This window comes from Telmatherina bonti (assembly GCF_933228915.1).
Source record: "Telmatherina bonti genome assembly, chromosome: 10".
Classification (NCBI taxonomy): Eukaryota; Metazoa; Chordata; class Actinopteri; order Atheriniformes; family Telmatherinidae; genus Telmatherina; species Telmatherina bonti.
This window is the reverse complement of record NC_136628.1, coordinates 17,241,750-17,261,233: the sequence shown is the minus strand read 5'-3', so window position 1 is coordinate 17,261,233 and position 19,484 is coordinate 17,241,750. Positions and strand designations below refer to the sequence as shown.

The 19,484-nt window shown below is 40.6% G+C and overlaps 1 protein-coding gene across 1 annotated transcript in view; it reads right to left on the bottom strand.

The window, feature by feature from the left end:
* kctd16b (potassium channel tetramerization domain containing 16b) overlaps window positions 1-19,100 on the bottom strand; it is a gene marked incomplete at both ends in the record, with an annotated part of 94,997 nt that extends 75,897 nt beyond the window's left edge. Inside the window, one exon of the mRNA XM_079247899.1 lies at window positions 18,266-19,100. Coding sequence (XP_079104025.1) covers window positions 18,266-19,100 — 835 coding nt within the window. The remainder of the gene's footprint in view (window positions 1-18,265) is intronic.
* Window positions 19,101-19,484: the final 384 nt, after the last annotated feature.

Here is a 19,484-nt window from a genome sequence, read left to right as displayed (position 1 = left end):
GAAAAAGAGAATGAGTGGATCAAGACAGAGCAACGTAAGCAACAACCCTCACAGATAAACAGAGCCAAATAACAGCTAAACCTCACTCCACCTACAGGACAAAAAAAAAGAAAGAAAAAAGAACAACAGAGAGGACAGCCAGAATGAGACAAAAGAGGGTGCAGTGAAGAAAGCACCTACCAAACACTCCACTTCAACTGCCAGTGGAGGAGATTTGGGGAAGGAAAGACTGGGAGAGAAGGGTTAATAAAAGACAAGACTATGGAGTGAGAAAAAATCTGAGAGCAAAAGAGGCAGCAAAAACAAACATCTCCAGATGTGAACCTTTACTCAGTAAAACACCAGCCAGAGGCAGAAGGCTGTGCTCTCAGTGCAACACCTTGACGCTTTAAATGTTCAAGAGGAAAACACAAAACATCTGATCTGCTCATCTGGATGAAGATAAAATGCTTAAAAACAGGACGCCTAAAGTGTACGAATTTGAAACTGTTTGAATGCAAAACATATCTTTTTGTAAAAGGCTATTCAAACATCTGCTGGTACTTTGGTGGTAAATGTACTTAAAATTCTATGATCTATGTCTCACTGGGACATCTGTTCATTTCGCTCCTGTTCCTCTCGTCTTCAATCCTTCAATTGTTTATTCAGTCTAACTACATCCCGTGTCGTTTGGGGTCACATTAATATTTCACACAGCGAATGTTGGACACCGTCTGAACAAACACCCAGATGGCCTGTGTGGTCTAGCTAACAGCATTATGATGCTCTAAGTGTTACAACAAGAACACAAACGACCTGATCAGTGAAGGAAATCCAAACAAGTCAGAGCATTCTCATGCCCTTCAGGAAGTATTGAGCTATGAGCCAAAACACACTTGCAAAAGATTTGATCTACAATGCAATCTGTCTTTAAGAAAAAAACACTGAATATTTATTCAAGATCCTTAGTTTTGGCTCATTGGTTGACTAACTCCATATGCATATATTTTCTTTGACTTTGTCTGATTGTCAGCTTATTTTTGGCTTGTTTGTCTGAACAAGCTGGCGTGTTTCTCCAACTGTACAATCTCCTGCTGAAGAAAGAAACAAAGCCCAGCCATTAGTGTATCCATGCGTGACAGAGAGGCGAAGCTGGGTGAAGTTAAGAAGAGGAGCTGCTCGAAAGGGTGAGTGATGTTTGAAGATGGCATGCTAGAGTGAAGTTTGTTATTCCAAATTACATGACAACTACGAAGCAAATCTAAAATAAACAGCATCCCAGTTCCCACACAGTCATCACTATACGTTTTATCAGGTTCATAGAGATATACTGGAATTCTTTTCAAATATATGTCATAAAAATAATATCACAGCTTTAATCAAACCATCTGAACAGTGAATAAGGAATCTCCAAGCTTGAGGGGATCGTTGTACCGGAATGTCCACCTGAAACGCTTTTAACACGCTAAATGAGTTTCTAATTTCATGGACATTCATAAGTGTCTGCTCCATTTGCTTGTTTCTCACCTCAGCAAACATGACAATGTTCACGTCCAAATGAGAATCACTACGCTCCACAGATCTGATCGACACGTTCAATCTGTGCTGTGGCTGGAGTGTACAGATTCCACTGTTGGCTTGTGTCGGTGCATTAGTTTTGTTGATTTAGGAGGACACACGCCGCTTACTAATCCCTCTAAAGCTTTGGCCAGGTTAATCTTGCAGTAAACAATGTGTCTCTGGGCTGGACTGCAGTCTGATCTTATCTGTGTAATGTGTGCGAGTGTGTGCCTGTTTTTTATTTGTGAATATGTCCTGTCTGACGTTTACATCCCGATGCATTTTTTTTTTTGTTGTGTCCTGCAAAAACAAATTTAGAGACAGACCCCCTGTCTGCAGACCTTAATCGCACTCGGTCACACAACTAACACTGTCTTGTGTAGTTAGGAGACCATTACACAGGTAGTGTGTGTGCACAGGACCCATTATTTTTGCAAACAAACAGCCAAAGCCTCTTATGGGTTGCTGCCGACTGCACAGGCTTCTGTGAACAGCACTCAATAATTCATTACAGCGTGAATAATAAACAGCCGTGTGGGCTGGATGGGATGATAATCGAGGCCTCTTTTTTTTTTTTTTCTTTCTTTTTTTTTTCCATCATCAGTGCAGTGAGACAGAAAATACTGAAAACCAGAGATTATTCAAATCCACCAAATGTTTGATCGAATAAAGCAAAACCTAGCATGAATGTAATCTTTCCCGCCTCATTTATGGCAAGAAAACAAAACGTGGTCTCTTGCTGCCAGAAGCGGTCACCCATTAAAAGCAGAAGCATTGCTGAAAATATTCACAAAAGCATTAAAATGGCAGTTTTGGATTCAAGCTGTCATTTAACAACAGGTTAGCTGCTTGTGTTGGCGTGTAGTTTAAGTCATGCAACAGGAGCTCCAATCGGCCACATAGAAAAAACTAATTAGAAGTAACACTTACATAGATGTAAGTATTCGCTTTGTACAATCTGATAAAAACTTCAAAGCTTTTTCTTTTATCAAAGCAAAAGAAAAACATCTGAAAAAATAAAACCACTCGGTGCGGATGTTTAAAGGGGTGCTATTATGGTATTTCAAGTTTTCTGAGCTTTCTACAGTGTTACAGTGTTGAATCCTCATCAGACATGTGAACGGCACCGTTTTTTATCACCTAAACGCATGTTTGAGTTTGAGTTTGAGTTCCAGCACTCTCTGCGTTCGGTTTCCATGGCGACGAAAAACACGTCGTTTTAGAGAGTTTTTTTCAACTTCGAAGTCCTTGTGACGTCCTGGGAGATAAGGTTCGGCATTGGTTACCTTCTACTGGTTAACAAGGGCATGTACAAATACATCAGGCGGGTGGAAAACGTGGGATAAAGTTATTTCCAACGATGGCTGGTGAGTTTACCAAAGAGAGACATCCTGCTGCATTCGTTGCTGTGGGTTGCTGTTTTCCACTTTGTTTTCAGGGTCTGATTCAGGTTCCAACATGTAGGGCTGTATGCTATGTGTTGACATTGTATTTTGTTTTTTATTGAGTTCATATTAGCCTAATCTTTTTGTTTATGAGATGTTACAATGACGGCAAAAGCAGTTGCGGTGCGCGCTCCCGATGTAGCGCGGTGGCGGGGCTTAATGCGGAAGAGTCTCAATCTGCTCGTTTTGCCCACAGACTGATCTGACAGCCTACGGAGAGGGTCGGTCTGAGGTAAATAAAGAGATTTGTGACAATAACTGGATCAATCCCAGCCCTTCTGGTCTCAGAAATAAAAATAAATTAGCCTGAAATGCACATAATAGTTCTACTTTAAAGCAGCACTATTTTTCTAAACACTGCCCCCGTGTGGCCGTGTAAACCTAAAGCAGGCAGTCATATGTGTGTGTTGAGGTGTTGAGAAACATTACACACTTTTTTTCTAATAATTGTTTGTCATTTGAAGAAATTGACTTTATAAATGTAAATTTAACATAACACAAGTTTTCCATTAAAAGCATTTTTTACAAGTAAGTCCTGCAATGATCAGCATGTTGTCCGATCAAAACAAGCAGAGCATATGATCATGCCATGAAATACAACCAATAAGTGGTTCTTCTGAACTGTTCTGAATGAGCAGCATGAATATCTATATTAAAGCCACCGTCATACACAAGCGTTTTCCTTCAAGGAGGCACAAAACTTTCTATAAAGAGGAGAACAGAGAGCTGCAAGACGCAAAGCTTTTAAGCTTAGGATGTAAGTGATAAATCCAGACACATTCACAGACAAAACACTTTTCTTATGTTTTGGTTGTTTACTCATTAACATTGTTTGTAGATTTAAAAATCATGAATATTTGGTCATGGTTAGAAGATCATGATGGGTGGGATTTCTCAACTTTTACAGTTGTTATGTTAAAGGACACTGAAATGACATTAACATAAGTCAGTATTGCCAGCATATAAAAGTAACCCACTGAGTTGTTCTGGACTTAGAAGAGCCATCTTGTAAACATAGTCTTATATAATCAAGTGTTCTTAAAATGAAATGCAGACCAGGGTCCTTTAACATCATGTGAAATGCTACAACTAATTTTCTACCACTCTGTGGTGGCTGGCTTTATCTTCCAAGCAGTGGTGTACTATACTGGGGAGGCACACAACAAGACTGAATTGAGTACAGTGGGGGGTGGAGGGGAGGATGCCTCGCAGCACACACAGGGCTGGACTCACCGGTGATGGAAGAGAGAGCCCTGGATAAACTGCTTTTCATCCTACACAACACACATCACCCTCTGTGCAGCCTTGTCACCACAGGCAAGAGTGTTTTCAGTGACAGCATTCTGTCTCAACCCTGTTCAGCAGGAAGACTTTCGTCCCTTTGGCCATAAAACTGTATAATTCCTCTCAGCTTCAGCAGGGGATGAACACAACAAAACAAACATAAAAGCAATCACAATTGCAACTTGCCCTTCCCTAACACAGACAATGCCATTTTCGGTTGTATAAATTGCTTAACTGTATTTTCTGTGTGTGGTTTGAAAGTCCTGTTTATGAGTTTCAGTTTCTTTAATGGATATAAGAGAATGGTGGAAATAAAAAAAAAAAGCTATATAAAACTTACATTTTCATTGCTATTTGGATGATACTTTTGCTTTGGTTTGTGAAATGAGGATATACTGTAGTGTGAAATGGAAACAAATTTCTAATTTTCCCATCATACTATTCATAGTTTCCAACCTCAGAACTTGTTTTGAGGGGAAAAACCGCACCACACTTGTTTTTTTTTTTTTTTTTTTCCATATTGTCACACAAACCAGCAACTGGATATCACCATACACCTGCACTACGGCTGATTCAGCAGCATAATCCCGGAGGACATTGTCGTATGACGAGAGGAAAAGAAAGACAAAACATTACAAAGCAAGAAATAAGACAAGAGTCAACATCATACTGGCTTCCACTGCCTGGAGGGAACTAAGCGAAGAGAAAGGATACAAAACAGGTGAATTAAACTCTGGTTTCTTCACTGTGCATTTGAAAATACAATGAGACCACGAGGCACCATGAAAAAAGCAAAGCCCAGCTATGTGCATTTGTAGTATTTCAGTCTATTTTCAACCCGTGCGCAAGTTCCAGTCATTTTTACAAGACAGTGGCAGCTCCATAAATGATGTTCAATTTCTACAATTAAATCTACAAAACTGTAGTCACATGGCGTACGCTTCAGGCAGTCGATCTGAATTCAACACTGTCGTTTCTAAGCTGTGCTTTCTAGTGAGTGAGAGAACTGAAGTCACCAGCTACGGTTATGGTGAGAACTCTGTTCCCACTCGGATATATTTGTTAATCTTGTTCTGTCTTAAAAGGTGGCTGTAGATAAAAAGCAAGGGAAGTCGATTTAAGCAGAAGTCTCAGGTCGAGAGGTGCACTTGAGTTGCAGCTCAGTAAGGATGCAATATGAGTAACATCTTGTGTTTGCTGTGAATCCAGAGGTATTCATCAAAATCTAAGCTGTTTCACATTAATCAGCAGAAATGAGGCAACAGAATGGCGAGGAGATTGCAGATATCTAAGTGTGTTTAAGTGAGCAGTGAATTATAATCTGTCTTCTAATGAGAGCTATAATTCATCTGTGAGATGTCCCTATAAATTAGGCTTCACACATGTGCCTGTGTGGATGTGCCCTCAGTATATGAGTGGTTCAGTGGACAGAGAGACTCACAGCTACATAGGATTGAAATGGCTGTGACAGTACTCTCTAGCAAGTGGCTGAGTTCCCTGCTATGACTGAGGGATTACAAGTAAAACACTGTTTGAGTTTGGGTTTCATTTTTTTGAAGCAGCTTAATTTCAGGTACTACCTAGTAAACAAGCTTTTTACTATTTAATACAATACAACCCTTAGTGATTCTCAATATGAGTTGTATTGTGAATCAATGATGGTCATGAGCACCAATTGGTGTCAGTAGGCATCAATAATATGTTTAACCCTTTGATCCATTGTGCCCATCAGGAAAGTCACCCTGCACACCCACACACACCGAAGAATGAACATATATATACAACATATATATATATATATATATATATATATATATATATATATATATATATATATATATATATATATATATATATATATATATATATATATATATATATATATATATATAAGATTATATATATAATTATATTCATGTACATTTAATTGCCAACTTTATCTCAGGATAAAGGACAAAATAAATATTGCTCAATATTTTGAAAAATGTTTCTATTATATTAACACAACAACATATCTTGTGAATATTTCTATCAAATAAATAAAATAAATAAAAACTTAAATAATATTTAAGACAAAGAAAAGTCTGTAAATTACTGTAGAAGTAAAATATTGAAAATAAAATATTGTGGCATTGTTTGTTTTTTTTGTTTGTTTGTCTTGTTTTTTTTCATAATTTCTGCATCAGAGGGATAATATGTTCTATTTCCAGTGCTTCCACTCTCCTCCCATCAGACTACCAGACATCCATCCATCCATCCATCCATTTTCTATACCCACTAATTTTTATTATCGTGCAGGGTCATCAGGGTTCACCAGGGGCTGGAGCATATCCCAGCAGCTACTAGACATGAGGTAGGACACAGCCTGGATAGGTCACCAGCCCATTGCAGGGCTGACTATCATGGGAATGAATTCTTTATGGTTATTTGCATCTTTTCCACAAGAAAAATAAAGAGAGAGTAAAATACATTTGAGAATAATGTTCTTCCTTCTTCCAATCTAAATGGTGATACTTTTATGAAAGAAAAGGACACATGAGGCTTGTTAACATTGCAATCCCTGCCTCAGTTAATTTCCCTGGAGTTTCTACATTAGTGCCTCTGGCCTTCTTAATGTACAAGAAGACTCCAGCGCTGCTTACAAATGGAATGCCACTGACATTATGCCCTCGTAAGACACAAAACACCATGGAATGGAAGTGCAATGACCATATGCTCCATCAAGCTGTGGACCGCTGCTGAGTGAGCGAAAATGTGGGATTCTAACGAGGCACACAGGCGCAACAAATGATCCACAAAGTTTACAAAGTTTTGTTGTGAAGTTTTATGGTCTGATAGCCAAATATTGACCTTCTGCTTATTAGTAACCCTGTCATGGATTGACAAGCTGTCCAGGGTGTTCCAAGTTTCCAAGAAAATTCATGGATCTTGCCTTTGTGATATATGTTCTGATTGATGAAGATCACAACAGGCTCAAAAAGAGCTTAGATAACCAAGAAGTAAGAGAAAAAAGCCAGACTCCCACAGAACTTCACTTGTATAAAAACTAGTCCTTACAGATTTTGCAATATCAACGACAGCTTCTGATGGCTCAGTTAAGGAAAGATTTAATCAGAATTTAGTGTGGGCTTGCATCATAACAAGGGAAAAGCCACAGTGAGGGAATGTGGATTAAAAGCTACAATGCCAATGAGAATGAGCTCCATATGATGCTACCCTTTGATCTCTATGCAAAAGGAAAAAGATAAAAAGCATTAAAAAAAAAAAAAAAAAAAAAATTTAGCACCAGAAACCATTTTAAGGGATTTTAAGGGAAAAAACATGAAGGTTGCAACCTTACGTTGTCCAAGTCACAGAGAAACACGTAAAAGTCTAGATTATATGTTGATGGCAGGATGGCAGCGTGAGACAACCGTGTTGTCATTCTGAGCATTGAAAACCAGCTTTTTGATTGGTTGAAATTATGCCAGTCACATCAGTACAAAGATGACATTTCCACATGTTTGATGTTAAAATTAAATGTTATAAATACCACGGCAACGAACCACTAAAGGCCACAGGAGCCTTCATCTGGCATGAGAGCAGTTCATGAAAAGAAAAACTGTTCCAGTCAAAAGTTTGGACACATAATCGCATTAGGTCTAATCGGAAAATTGTTGACTTTTATAACTAGTTCAAGATCATTTTGCAGATACAGTAATACAGGAAATGTTGAGGAATGTTGCTACTTCATTTGGTTTTGCTTGTTTTCTCACATTTACGCTTACTGACGACATTATGCAGTTACAACAACTGCTCACTAGGGGCAATACCATCTGAAATGATGGGAAAAAAGGGAAAAAAGGGAAAAAAGGAGCAGGAAAAAGGAAACCTGAATCACCAAGTGTCCAGAATTCATTTAACACAAGTAAACAATAAAAAAATAAACATTAAATTGATGCAGTCTTGGGGTTTCTGTTTTTACTTTAGCGTTCATCCATCCATCCATTTCCTACCTGCTTGTTCCAATTAAGGGTGGTGGGGAAGCTGGACTCCATCCCAGCAATTGTTGGACAAGAGGCAGGGTACACCCTGGACAGGTGGCCAGTCCATCACAGGGCCACTTCAGTGCTCAATATGGGCTTAATAATCAGGTTAAAGCAGAACAAACAGTGTCAGTTTTTGTTTTTTTGGGTTTTTTTTTGGTTTCTTTGTTCAACTTTTTGGATTTCTATTTTTTTTTCTTTTTTTTTTGTAGTCCAGCATTTTATTAAGTTTTAATACATTTTTTTGGTAAACTGTCATCACTGCCACTCGCTTCTGTGGGTTCCTCCTCGAAGCAACACAAGGTTGTTGTAACACAGGAAACCTCTGATCAGTCGGGACTGTTGACCAACATCTCGGTTTGTTACATTACACTTCAGATTTGGAATTATTTTTCTCCTTGAAACACACACACATGAATCATGTATCAGCATCAAGTACGTTCATATAAATATTATCACAAAAAGTTTGCTAAAAGAAGCAATAGCCACTTCAGAGTAGCGGGGATTCTGGGAACCCTAAATTCCAAGCAGTCCTGGTGCAACACAAGCTTCAGTATGGGACTCAATTGTCATGTTAAAACAAGTAAAGTGGGGCGGGAATGCTTAGATCCTCACAAACTCAAATTCTGTGGCACAATCATAGTCAGAGGTTGGGTAAGTGTGTAAAAACGTGTCCATTATCAAAACCACCGTGCACAAGACAAAGATCCAAATTGCAGCAGACATTAATCCAAAATGCCACAAGCACCCCTCCACTGTGGAAACAGATGCTGGTATGATGAGGCGATGCAATTACAGATGCAATAGAACTTCTGTGTAGCCTTTACATTGTGTTTCCACCCAGCCAGAATTCACAAACAGCGAGGCCATGAAAGCACTGAAGCATTGCAGCAGCCGGTGAGCTGAGCTGGTGGAGAGTCTCTCCAGCTGCAGTTTCTGTCATTATGGCAACGCTCCACACCTCGTCGCACCACAGAGCACTTATTCCAACACAGCAGGGGAAGAGCATCAGCATTATATCAACTGTGAGCACCAACAGAGAAAGAACAGAGTGTCAAGAGTCGCAGAGGAGGAGAAAATGGACTGATAGACGTCAAAGACAAGAGGGAGTCACAGAGGACTATAGGAGGCCTTGTTTTGTCTTCTTTTGATTTTCTTTTTGTTTCTCTCTCTCCATCTCCCTCACTTGTTGTGTGTGTGATGTGTGTGTCAGAGCTTGGTAGTCATCCTCAGCCTTCAGGGAATGGGGATTATGTGAGTCTACATTACGTAGCTACAATAAGCTTCCAGGGGAGAAGGTCAAGGGGAGGCAAGACAAACAAGAAAGTGTTTCTTCCCCACATGTGTGACCCACTTTATCTTTTCTTCTGTCTCAGCAGTTGCCTCCTTATTTCCTGTAACCTCACTTGCACCTTCATTTGTTCACACTTAGACAAAACAGATATTTAAAAAGTCTAAATTAATTGGAATAAATACGCTGGTTAGATTCATGATTTATTATTTGTCTTTTTAAAACATGAGTGAATTTGAAAAAAGTGAAAAATTGGGGTTGATTTTTCTGCCAACCTTCAAATCCATTCATTTCAGTCACTCTGTCATTGCTTTCATGCATGCTTTCCTCTCTCAGGCGGACTCCCACTGCTGCAGGCCTGTCACCAGAAAAATACTTTGAAATTTATGTTTCATATAAACCATGCAAGATCTCACATCTCAGTCTTTCTCCTTATAATGATGTATGGTTACGTATGTGCAGAGGTGTGTAAGACTGTATTTTAAGACATTTCCTAACTAACAGGGTGAGTAAACCTAATCAAAATGAAAACAGTGGGCTTGCAGGAGATACAAACCCTGTTCTCTGAGGCTAAATTCTTTGAAAACCAAAAAACAGCATGTCGCTCATGCAGAATATGGTGCTGTAGTTTTATGTATTCTTTAGAAAAGCCAGAGGTATATCAGTTTTGTCAAGCCAAGACTACTGGACCAACTCAAATCCTTTGAAATTGCACCTGCAAACTTTACACCCTAACTAAATAACAAGGTCAGCCAAGCAAACAGATTGGTTGGGAGTTCTTTCTTCACCTAAATACCGAACTATTTTTTTTCATCAGTGTCCTTGCTTTTAAGATTTTATTGAGAAGGAAGTTATTTTCTCACTGCTTATATAAAGAGAAGCTGTTCTGTTTCTTACTGGGAGACTGGCTGTTTTTTTCAAGTTCTTTGAAAGCAGGACTGCAACACATCAGAAAACAGCAACAAGCAAAATACATACGCTTCAGAACATAAGTAGTTTACTCACATGAACACAGAACAGAGACATGTCCAGAGAACCAGTGACATGAATAATGAAAAAGAAGGTTCCAAACATATTCTCACAACAGCGAACAGTCAGGTATGGTCCTGAACTCAGCACGCAGGAAGGAAGACATGATGCAACAAGGCAGACATTGCAATGTTTTGTTAAGATTTCACTGATGGTAGATGAGGATTTTCTACAATTATGGCTGTTCTAGAGTTGACCTTTTATTGCATGTATTTGGATTTTACTGGAATATCAATAAATGAGAGAAAAACGGAATGTAGGCAAGTTCAAAAATAAGTTAAAAGCAGAAAGCATTATCAGCATGCGCACATGAATTCTCAGACAATTATTCAGAGTGCACATAAGCTGGTGGCTGGATTTAAAGCTATGCAGCTAGCTGTGCAAATAAATAAATAAACAAAAAGGAGTAAGTGATCGTTTCATTCTTATTTGCAATCTTTTGAAAAATATGTAGAAAATTTCAGGACTGTGGTGCATCAGTGCACTGTAGCAGTACTGTCCACAGAGGTGTCCAGTTCCCGTCCTCAAAGCCCTGCAAGTTTTCAACGTATACCTGTTCCAACACACCTGATTTAAATTAATTAATCATTATGCAGAACTTCATATGCTGTTGGACTCAGTTAATTTGAGTCAGGTGTGTTGAAACATTGACACATTAAAAATGTCAGGGTTTGGACTCCTTGTGCTTTAGTTTCAGGTTTTCTGTTTTATTTTGTAGTTTTTCCTGTTCAGTTCTCTTGGTTCTTGTTTAGCTTTATTGATTTCCTGTTGATTAAGTTCACCTGGGTTCATTTAGTAGATTTGTTTCACCTGTGTCTTGTTGTGTTCAGTGTACTTATGCCCTCTGTTTCTGTTCAGTTTTTTGTTGGATCATTGTGTTTGAGTTAGTCTCCTGAGTTCCTGTGTTGAATTAAATCAGTCTAAAAACCTGTGCCGTCATCCCTGCATTTGGGTCCACGCCTTCACCTCCCACGTCGCCAGCATGACAAAAAATCTGCAGGACAACTTTAGAGACCCCTATCCTACATGATAAATGATTATTACCTAGTTTACATGGTCAGTCACATGGGCTGAAGTGGGCTGCACTGTTGGTCTGTTCCTGGTTTTTCAGTCTTTAGTGGCTGAAATGGGCTATTTTTAAAGAACATTTTTTGTTTCTAGGAGGGGAGAATGGTTATTCTAGACAAAGTGGAAATCATAGTGGACTGTGAAAAAATGTAAAATCAGATATCTTAATCTAGATATGAAATATTAAAGTCCTGAAAGAGCATTTTTGATCATTTGTATATCATCTAAACTATATTACTGCTAATGAGAAATCCCAATTAATGGAGCAATAAAAAGAAAGATGAACTTGCTGTCTGCAGTGGAAGCTGAGGTTGGGAGGAGATAAGGAAGTGCTCAACATTTGCACTCTGAGTTGGTACTGTGAAGTATATTTCCAACATGGATGTCTTCCTGAATAACAGCAGATGCAGTGGACACCAAACAAAGGAACATTTGTGCATATTAGGAGTTTTTGAATCTGTAGTGACTGGTGACAGCCAAACACATCGTCTCAAACACAAAAAGACATAATACTTCCCTTTTGAAGACTGAAATGAAAGTAGAGAAGTAGTGATTTTGGTGTCAGTACCAGAGCTGTTGGTATGACACTACAGTTCTTGTCTCATTGTTCCAGTGCTCAGAAATATTGCAGCATTGGAATGACTAAAAACAGCAATCGGGACCATTATTGCAATAAACTGAACAGGTATCACAACTGCAGCATTAGGTGTGTTGTAGTGTTAGTCAAAGCACAGAGGCAGGAAGAAGAATAACAGTATTTGCTCTTCTCTCATAGATCAAACATTGTTTTGCAGCTGCTTCCTCTCACCTCCCATTCTTTCTCAGTTTAAATAATGCACAATTGAGGTGTATGGGCTAGGACTCCCATGTGGAGCTGAGGCCGGGGTAGCAGCTGTCCCTATCAAGATTCTCCTCCGAGCTGTCATGGCCTGTCTGCTCCTCAGCTAATCATTTCCTACAGGCCCGCAGCTTGGAGCTGCTGCCACTAATGTCATCACCGACAGGCCGGAGAAGCTCGCAGGATGAGCATGATGTAGTTTCATATGGTGATGAGCGCACTTGTCTGCCGTCGGGTGCACGCACACGACAATGTGTATCTGCGTGAATGTGCATCTGTGTGCAAGGGCTTGGTGGAGTGCAGGTGTGTTTTGCTGGTGGCTCAACGGGTGTGCAAATGCCTCAGGTAGTGCAACATGGGTCACGCATTAAGGCACACACACTCCATAACCGCTGCCACCTGCCAAAACACATTACCCACACAAGGAGTTACTCATCTGTGTGTAACAAGCTAATGGCACAGTGCGGCACACACCAGCATATATGAAAGCGCCTATTTGTGATGACACACAATTCACGCACTGGATTGATGTTGATGTAAAAATAAAAAGCAAGAGAAAATGTACAGGATTCTTCTGTCTCCTCACCAGACTTCAGTAATGTTTTCTCTGAGATATTATCAGGATTTGGGGTTTTCCTGGTTTTGTTGTGGGCTGCTCCATCTGTGGATTCATGTCAGCAACGGTAACAGCCATGATTAGTTGTTAGTCGTTCCAAAGACGCAGCAAAATTGATAAATATATGTTTGGATTGTAGACTCTCGGATGTAAAAGAGAATGTAAATAGCCAGACCAAATAGAGACTGATCACTATGATGAAATGAGTGGATCAGGAAAGAAAACAAGTCAAATCAAATAAGGCACTGTAGGGTAGCTATAGAAAATTCACTGTTAGTCAATAAATCTGCTGTACTCCCAGTTATGATGATCCCTGATCATAACTTAATAATCATAATAACTGCTGCTAATGACTGCCTGTTCAACCTGCCAGCAGGCAGTGCATTTTCGCTATTATTGAAAGCAACGGGAAATAAATACATTAAGATTGTGATGCTTTCACTTGCATGTGACTACAGCTAAAGCAGCAGATGTTAGAAGCTGCTTGTAGAAGCTGCATAACTCCTTCTTTCTCCGCCCGCCTTCCCATTTCATTAGTTCCTTACTATGCAAACCCTTTTACTGTGCAGCTGTGCCCAGCAAGAGCTCATAACTGGGTTCTTCAATTTTCTACATAGAACACAAGACACCTCAGACCTCACATTTCTAGGACTCTGTTGTGGTTGATGCCGTATAAGTTTTAAACAGAAAGTCACGGCACTTATGGCTGATTCAGACTGATTTGTTTGATTGTCTCTTATCAGGTTTTTCTTTCTGTAATTGACCCTCATGCCAAAGGGACCCACCAATTAATCTGGTTTTAGTTTTCTGGAATGATGATCCCAGACTGCTTTAATTAAAAAGGGTTGCTTGCCCACAGTGACAAAAAAACACAACAAAAAACACGGTTCTGATGTGAACTAAAGATTCTTCTCAAAAGAACCTCCAAACAATGGTGACACTTTACTTTTACATTTGCAATTTGCAATTGATTAAACAAGAAAGTCTGCATCAAGTGGGGACATTTATTAAAGAGTCAAATTTTTCAGGAAGCTGATGTCAGAGAATGGGGATTAAATATAAGATTTTACTTCCCATAAAGGGAAGGTAATAGCTTCTGAGACCATGGCTGCAGTTACCTTTTCTGGAGAAGAACCTATCCATATCCATGTTAAATAAATTGAAAATGCTCATTTGTCCTACAATGATCTTATGCTCCATTTTACAGAGGGTCACATTATGAGTTGGTTAAAAAAAATTATTTAATCGACTTGTTTCACATGGGGCCATACCTCTACATACAGGCTCTAATGTCAAATGGATGGGTAGTATATAAGGAAGGTTGTGTAGTGTATAAGTGATTGTCAAAATCAGTCTTCTAATCAGATCAGCTTGTTCCCAAGATTTGTCTGTTTTTGACCCTCTTATCTCATTTTTTTCTCTGTAAAGTTTACCCATAATTCTCAGAGGCAACTCAGATGTCTAGAGCAAGCTGTTTGGTAATATTAACTCATGTTTCAATGGAATCTTGGAAAAGCTAATAGTACCGTAGATGAAATTCAATCAGCAATGCTAACGTCCATGTGACAGATGCAATGAAGCACTTCTGCATAATGCACCAACAGATGTGGCTTTGCACATTTCATCAGAAAGCCATTGGCATTAACTTGATGCAAACTTTTAATAAGATTTGGGAACCTGACGGTAGTAATTTACACCCGTTCAGCGATATCAGCAGATATACAGTGAAGCAGGACAAATCTGGCCTGCAGCTGATGTTGCAATTCATCTAAAAGATGATCAATAAGGTTAAGGGCAGGACTGCGTGCAGGATAGTCATGTTTTTCCACACCAAGCTAAGAAATTGATTTTTATGTGAACAGCTGAATTAGAAGATCATTTCCAAACTGCAGGAAACTGGTAAAAGTCCAAGGTGGCATGTTGAAATATAAGAATGGCCTCTGACCAAAAATGAGACGGCTAAAGATGAAGGTTAATCCACAATCATGGCTGCGGACAGACAGAAACACAGAGACATGAATAAGAAGCGAGACAGGCAGCGTGACGGTGCAGTGAGGCATGTAAAGGCAACTGGTGCCACCACAGTGCTCCTTGCCCCCGCGGCGCTCAGAGCAAAAATGAAGCTGGGGAGAGGGAAGGCGGGGACCGAGACGGAGAAAAAAAGACAGCTAGGACTGACTACAGCGGAATGGGAGGACATGAAAGGAGAAGATGGGGAAAAATAAATAAGAAGGGTGAAGAACAGGTAGGGGGTTGGGTGGAAGGGGGGGGGGGGGGGGGGGTGAAGGACCACAAAAAATGTGACAGGCACATAAACAAGACACGGTACATTTAATCCGCTGAATGACTGCAGGATTAAACAAACCCTCTGCGAGTTTTACAGTGCATACATGCATGCTAACTTGTGTGTGTCTGTGTGCATGCTTGCTTATCTGCAGAGGTATGCTACCTCTTACCTCTCTGTGTGCTCTCCAGTGTGCACTGGGTGCAGACTGGAGCCACTGCTCATCCCACCACTGCAGGTGTCTCTTATTCTAAGTATGCGACCAATAACAAGCTGAACATCTGTCACCAAAACAGGAAGCTGCTGGGATTTAACGGCAAGCAAGAAATGTTTTTTTTCTGAGGTGGACCACATATACACTGACTAATATTGCATAAGCAAAGTGTGTGGTGTGCATATATGTGTGTGAGTGTGGCTATCGTATGTGTGTGTGAGCAGCTCTCACTGCCACTTGATTTGGCTTGTTAGAGCTACTTCTGGGAGCTGTGGGAGCCAAGAGCCATCCAGTCACTGTGCTTCATGTAGACCATTAATGCAGAGCTCATTTAGCCTGGACCCAGCCCAGCAGACTATTCTCATGTGCTCCTCAGCTCCTGGTCGCTACGTGACCATTTGGTGGGGTTTATTGTTCCGGTGGCCGTATTATTTTAGATTCAAAGATAAAAAAAAAAAACATGCTTGATTTCTGCAGTTTAGTTTACTACAACTGAGAATATGAGCTATGATGTAAAATTTAAAAAAGAAAATGTCTTTTAAAAACGCTCCATATCTTTCTTTCTTCGCCAGACATCTGGAGGATTACATGCAAAACACTGGGTTTGATGTCTGTCCTCTGCAGCTAAAAATGTTAATCATGTTGTGAATATAAAAAAAGGTTTCGTTTTAGTTGCCACAAGTACAAGCAGCAATCTGCTTTGTATTTACAAATTACTTGTAAATGAAGGATAGAGCAGAAAATGCCAACCAAAGCTGTGATGCACAGACTGATTTGCTGACTTGTTCGGTTTTCTGAGATGATAAGACTGCCCACAAGGGTAAATTAAGGCTACAGGCCACAGAATATGCGAAACACGCACACATATTGCATTACTTCTGCTCACTTAAAGAGCTGGATAGAAAAATGTACTTATAGCTTAAAAACCTCCCAATAGCTGCCTTTACACTATGACCCTGGTATTGATAGCTTCTCCAGTTTTATTCACAGCAGCACTAAGCATATTGTTTACTAACTTGACTGCATCTTTTGGGATTTGAAATGACCTTGAAATATACTACACAGTGGTGACTAAACACATCAATATCACTAACCCCTGCAACTGGAACAGCTGCATCTTGATGCATCTGAAAATCTGCCATACCAGGATGAGTCACCATTATTCCAACAGATGTTCCCTAATTTGGTGTTTTGTGGTGGTTGTAGAGAGAGATGTTTGAGATATTAGTCTTAAATCTTTCATAACTTTCTATCTGGGGATCTAGGAAGTAAAGGAAAAGCACATGAGTCATAACATCTCCATCTTCTGCTCTCTATGAATGAAGATGACCATAATCAGGAGCGAAAGGCTTCATCAGAGGTTAAAAGTGATCGCTCGCAACAAATTTGGAATGAGTGACATGTTCAAAGAAAAACAAATGACAAGACTGATATGCATGCACATTTTTAATGTTTTGTGCTTTGATGGTGGCACAATGGTTTGTGTTTTCTTTTTTAACTTTTTGCTGTTTATAGTAATATGTCTGGCTCTCTTTTTATTTCCAGGAGGATGTGATTGATGGGGTTCCCACCAATCCAATATGTGGTCTTTATTTCAAGACCTCCCGTGGCCTCTAGAACATGCTCACTGCTTCCAGTTCAGGAAAACAAAATGTGTTGCAACCACTTTATTCTGGTACCACGCATTTAAACACAGGTTTATAGTAAATTATGCACGGTTACGTTCAAGAATACGGATTATTATGTGCCTTCATAAAATCTTACGAGGGCCAGTATAAAAATCAGGATGAGCTCTTCTTCCCAGCCTTTGTGCCAGACTCCTTCATAGCAGCTCGCGAGGGGCACAGATGGAGAAAGGGAAGGGAAGCAATAGCAAAGCCAGAAGGAAATGCAAGAAGTTAAAAGGCTGGGCTGGATGAAAGAGAGAGGAGGTGGAGTAGCAAATTACTCTGTGATGGGAAATGGCCAGGCTTTGACGAATCATTGCTCTGACAGCTGCCGTGCCTCAGAGTGAAATTATTATTAAAATATGGTTAAATCTTGTGCAATATAAACTGCAGGAGCATACTGAATGTTGCAACACGCCGTAATAGGCTTGAACACACAGAGATCATACGAATTAGCCTCTCGGTTAAGTGTTTGCGTCAAAGGTTCCATTGCTACCATGGAGAGATGACAACACCTTGGTTTAACCCCAATTATGAGAGGTGATCTCTAATTGGTTTAGTTTCCACAGGGCTCAGACAAAACCTCAGACTCCAACCGAGCACGTGTTTTAGCTGTATAGCTGCATCTTAACTATGTAGATGCTGCTTACCCACAGGTCAGAAACTTTTTTTTTTTTTTTTCTGTCACAAAAATCCACCATACCGTGGATTGACAAGATTTTGACCTTGCCGAAGCAGATCAGACAAAATGTGAATAAAAATCACTGCAGTGCATTTTAAATGACATCACCTATCAGTCAGCACCCACATCTGTAACACAGCCAGAAAGACCCACCCGTCACCAGGTCCAGATGTTTCCCCCCCCTCGAACCACCTGACACAGCGAGGGCGCCTTCTAGCGGCTGTTTGTGTACGCGCGCATGCTCGTGACTCCTGCAGAACACAAACCAAAAGGCGTGACTTACGGTAGAAAACGTATTCTGTGTAGCTGGACCAGATCTTGTCCTCTGTGTGCTGGTTGACAAAAGAGGCAGTGACGGACGAGTTGCAGGCCACCATTTGGAAACCACACTCCGACAGCATGTCGAAAGCTCTCTCCAGGTGCTTGAACTTGAGATAAAACCTGGAGGTGTACCGTTCCGGGGTCCTGTCTGGGTCCCGGCTCTCGTTTAGGGTCTCCCCGAACACTTCCTTAGCCAGGGCCACCCTGCCACAAATTAGTATCCGAGGTACCCTCCTAAATTTGGCGTCTGTTTGGGTCTCTCGGCCCATGGTGCACGACCCCCGGTAGCCCACCGTGATGAAGCCGCTCTTTCTATCCGCGGGCACGAGGGAGGGTGGCGGGCATTGCCTCTGGTCGCTGCCCTGAGACGCATCTTCAAAGTCGCTGTGGAAGTAGTCGTCCGGGCTGTGCTTTATATCCTCAGGGGTCAAGAGTTTCACCAGGTCAGGCAGCTGGAAGTACTCTGCTTCTTTCCTCAGTCTCCCTTTCTCTGGAAAGTGGTCCGGGAGGACCACTTGCTTGTCTCTGAGGTAGTCCAGCACATATCGAAATAAAAACCCGTCCCTGTCGATGAAATAGCGACCTTTGGGGTCTCTCGCCAAATCGTTAGTGGCGTCTTTTTTGGAGAAGAGCTTTCCTAGTAATGAATTTGGGCTGCTCACCAAAGTTGAGTGACGCGTGTAATAAACTTGACCCCCCACGTTCAGTTCTACAACATCTGGGAAACTGTTTTGGACTGATGTCAGGTCTTTTATGTTAGTCCTACAGTTTCCGCTGAGCGCCATTGTTTCCGTCATGAACAGCTACACACAGCTTCCACACTTCTCCCGACGTGAAGTCTCAAAATAATGAAGATTAAGAGGGAAGGAAAAAAAAAAAAAAAAAAAAGGTGAATCGGCATCAGAAGTTGCGCAAACTCTCTCCGCTGTTCTTCTGAGTCTCCAGCTTCATCTTACAGCAATCTGGATGTTCTTTTAGTTCCCTCGTCAATCCATTTATCTCAACCAAGCTGTAGGTTTATAGGCAGCTGCGTAAAATGCGGTGAAACTGATGGGTAACCGGGAGGAGGAAAGAATCGTTGCTGCGAGAGAGGGAAAATGTAGCATCAAAGACTTACATTAGTGGCTGTGGGACTCCCACCGCCTGTGGGGAGACAGCTTCACAACGACAGAGGCTGAAAG